Source organism: Echinops telfairi, unplaced genomic scaffold (genome assembly GCF_000313985.2).
Source record: "Echinops telfairi isolate 266 unplaced genomic scaffold, ASM31398v2 ScPeMD7_6080;HRSCAF=6971, whole genome shotgun sequence".
In the NCBI taxonomy this organism is placed as follows: domain Eukaryota; kingdom Metazoa; phylum Chordata; class Mammalia; order Afrosoricida; family Tenrecidae; genus Echinops; species Echinops telfairi.
Window position 1 is genome coordinate 8354589 of NW_022109980.1, and position 4220 is coordinate 8358808.

At 43.6% G+C, this 4220-nt stretch overlaps 1 protein-coding gene across 1 annotated transcript; it reads left to right on the plus strand.

Moving 5' to 3' along the window:
- The first annotated feature begins 2782 nt into the window (after window positions 1–2782).
- LOC101640101 (actin-related protein T1-like) lies at window positions 2783–3916 on the plus strand. The gene has a single exon (XM_004713065.1). The coding sequence runs from the start codon at window positions 2783–2785 to the stop codon at window positions 3914–3916; it is 1134 nt and encodes a 377-aa protein (XP_004713122.1).
- The last annotated feature ends 304 nt before the right edge of the window (window positions 3917–4220 follow it).

Sequence of the window (4220 nt, forward strand, 5' to 3'; positions counted from 1 at the left end):
AACCCCTCAGGACCTGTGGTGAGAGTGTCCATACTGGGAGGATGGAGGGAAGGTGAGGGAGAAAGGGGAACCGATTACACGGATCTACATACAACCTCCCTCTCTGGGGGATGGATAGTGGAGAAGTGGGTGAAGGGAGGCATCGGACAGGGCAAGATATGGTAAAATAATTATTTATAAATTATCAAGGGCTCATGAGGGAGGGAGAGGGAGGGGAAAAATGAGGACCTGATGCCAGGGGCTTAAGGGGAGAACAAATGTTTTGAGAATGATGAGGGCAATGAATGTACAAATGTGCTTTACATAATTGTTAAGAGTTGTATGAGCCCCTAATAAAACGATTAAAACATTTTATAGAAAGAATGTGAAAAAAAATACATTTCCTTTCGCTATGTAGTGTCACTAAGCCCAAGATATAAAGCCAGTTCAGAATGGTGATGCCTGGAAACCAGTTCCTATTGACATTCTTCTTTCTTCTTCCTTCAATATTCTAATGTTGTACATTACATTAGTAGAGTTTTAGATATTAAAACAGACTTTCATTGTCCAGATGATCCCAGCATTGATGATGATACATAATTTTAATACAGTATTGACTGTGTTAAAAATGTTTTCATTATGAGTTTTGTGTCAGTGGTAAGTAACTCCTTTTGTACTACCCTTGTCTGATTTTAATATCAAGATCACACTAACTCCGATAAAGTGACTTAAATTGTATGTCCATTTTCATTATTCATAAAAGGCTGTATAAAACATGTATTTCTTGTTCCTTAAAAAGGATTTGAATGTAGTGGATATGCCAATCTAGCTTAAATATTTTCTTAGTTATAGAATTTTAACATGTGGTCTATTCAGATTTCCTATTTTGGTAATTTCTAATAAGTTCTATTTTATAGGTACTTGCCATTTTATTGTCTTATATTTTACAGTTCAATTATTGTTTAATTCTAATCTTCTATGAACTTTTCTCCTCCCCTGTCGTGTCCTTTCCCTCCTGTCTCACTATGATTTCATCATTACCATCATGCTATGCTTATTTTGTGGTAAAAATATTTTTCTTGAAACATTTTCCTTATACAGTATTTTCTTTGGGTTCTTGACTTAACTTTGCTCAGCATAATATCATTCAAACTTGTTTATGTTGTGTGATATTTTATAGTTTCATCATTATTCTTTAGGGATGCATTATATTCTACCATATGCATGAACCAAAGTTTAATTATTCATTCTTCAATTGACAGACAATCTGTTTGTTTCCATCTTTTTACTGTTGTTAATAATACTATCATTCTCTGGAACTGTCTCTGATAAAGTTCTGTTTCCATGCCTTAGGATGTTTGTGTTAGTCAACGTTGATCAGAGAAACAAATCCAGAGACATTCATATATGTGTTATGTTAGAGAGAAATTTATGTTAAAAAGTAATTGAATATTAAGAAAACATCCCGGCCCAGTCCAGGTCAAGTCCATAAGTCCGATATTAGCACATATATCGGATACTAGTCCATAAATTCCTCAGACTCGTGCAGCACATGCAATGATGTCAAATGCAGGAAGAACTTCGACAAGTGGGTAGATCTTGTGGATCCAGTGGCAGTGGAAGCATCTCAACTCTGGTGTGGTTCTCCACCTGTCTCCTCCAGCTCTTTGAGTATCTCAGCAGAAGGAATGGGAAGGCAGAGAGAGTGGGTTTGTCCTCCAGTGAGCTACTTATTTCCATTGTTCTTTCAAATGAGGTCATCAAGCTGTAACCTAATTAACAGGCTAGAATCCACACCTTCGCTCAAATTGACATGAGATTATGTAACAGCCACAACATTACTATCTGACAATATTTAAAATACCAGTGACAAACCTTCCAGCATCACCACAATTCACAGCAAATTGTCATCAATAGCAAAGTGAAAAACAAAACAGGAAGTAACAAATTCTGGACAGGATTCGGTGAGATTGGAATCCTTATACATTGCTAGTGGGACTGTGAAACTGTACCACTATGGAAAAGAGGATGGTACTTCCTCCAACAATTGGGAGTAGAATTAGAATATGACCCAGCAATCTCCCTATTAGGTTTATAACTTAAATAAATCAGAAGCCAAAGAATAATAGGTATAAGCATGCTCATGTTCATGACAGTCCCTTGCACTGTCTCCATCTTTGAGGGTTACCCCCTGCCTCATGCCTCCAACAAACCCTTTCTGGCTGGAAGAGATCTCACAGAGCACCTCTCCCGGCTCAGTGACCCCAGGTCCACTGTCCAGAACCAGTTGGTGACAGAGGCTTTCTGTGATGAACATGAGCATGCATATATTATTCTTTGGCTTCTGATTAATTTGGGATATAAATCTAATAGAGAGACTGCTGGGACATATCCTAAAGACAGGCCTCTGCTTTGGAGTCACAGGATTTTTGAAAGCCACCTATAGGTAAAAATGGTTTAATTTTTCCTGTTTCATATTTCACTAAGCAGGATGTGCTGGTGGGTCAGAGCCTTGCCCCTTTAAGGTCTCCCTGGTGCTTGCTGAGGGCAATGGTTGCTAGGTTACATTGTTACACAGCAGGTAACCATCCTTGAAAAGGCCACAGCAGACATTTTGCCCGGCAAGAGGAGGAGGACACATTCATGGGGTAAAGTTGTGTTTCCTCGGGGTTTGAGCAGAGTCTTGTAGTTCCATCTGGGGGACAACCTGAGGACAGTGGAAACCTGTGACCTTCAAGCTATCCGAAGCTGCTCTAGGGTTCTCTTGAAACTTGGGAGGAGCTTAGCGGAAGCTGTGGTAGACATGTTGAATCCGTACAGCTTCAACACTCCCGCTGTGGTTTTTGACAATGGCTCTGGACTCTGTAAACTAGGGTTCTCTGGGGAGACTAGACCTCGCCACATTATCCGCTCTGTCGTGAGGCACCCGAGATTGAATTTGTCTTCCGAAGGCGGCAATCCAAAGAACTATGCCGTCAAGGGTGAAGCCCCACCCAAGAATGAGGTCCTGTACCTGCGCTACCCCATTGAGCGTGGCCTGGTCGTAAACTGGGATGACATGGAGAAGCTTTGGCAACATCTTTTTGAGCATAAGCTCGGCGTGAAATCCAGCGAGCAGCCCGTGCTCATGACCGAGCCCCCTTTAACCCCAAGGCAGAGCCACGAGAAGATGGCAGAAGTAATGTTTGAGACCTTCAATGTGCCTGCCTTTTATCCGTGTAATCAAACGGTGGGAGTGCTGTATGCCTCTGCCAGTGTCACCGGCCTCGTACTGGACAGTGGAGCTGAGGTCACTTGCACTGTCCCGATCTTTGAGGGTTACCCCCTGCCTCATGCCTCCAACAAGCTCTACCTGGCCGGAAGAGATCTCACAGAGCACCTCTCCCAGCTCCTCCTAGCCAACAGAAACAACAATCCCTGCGTGTTCAACAGCAGCCTGGTGCACGCCATCAAAGAGAGGCTGTGCTACGTGGCCTACGATCCAGAGAAGGAACAATGCAAGAAGCCTGAGGAGTTCCTGAGAGAATACAGACTGCCAGACGGGACTGTCTTCAACATTGGAGATCAACTGTACCAAGTGCCCGAGGCCCTCTTTGCTCCTGATCAGTTGGGCATCCACAGCCCTGGGATCTCAAAAATGATCCAGAGTAGCATTTTGAAGTGTGACATGGACATCCAGACCAACCTTTTTGCGGATATTGTGCTGGCTGGGGGGTCCACTCTGTTCCCTGGTTTCGAGGAACGCCTCTTGAAAGAACTGGAGCTGGTAGCTCCCCAAGGGAGCCCCATCAAGATCACTGCTTCCCTTGACAGGTGTTTCTCCGGGTGGATCGGCGCGTCTGTCATGAGCTCTCAGAGTAATTTCAAGCAGATGTGGGTTACCTCTGCTGATTTCAAGGAGCATGGGCCAACTGTGGTGGAGAGGAAGTGTTTTTAGAAAACTCTGAGCACAGTAGGGGACTGGCGGAAGCCTTGGGACACAGGGGTACCAGGGGCAGCTGAGATTGGCCTTTCGGCTTGAGCACGTTCCGCAATAAACCGTGCTTGCCCTCTCTGTCTTTGTTTCTTTCTGTTAGCACCAGAATAATTCTGCCCCTAATAGTGCATTTTAAAGGGCCCTGTTGGCCTCTTTTCCCCTTATGTTCCTCCTCAGTTATAGTTCCCCGTGGAATCTTTGGGTTGTGAGTGGAGCTAGTCACTTTCAGTTTGTTGGAAAAAACAGGTCCCTGGGGCTCCTTCCC

Coding starts and splice junctions, on each gene's coding strand:
- LOC101640101 (XM_004713065.1), top strand. CDS start 2,783: ATGTTGAATCCGTACAGCTTCAACACTCCCGCTGTGGTTTTTGACAAT.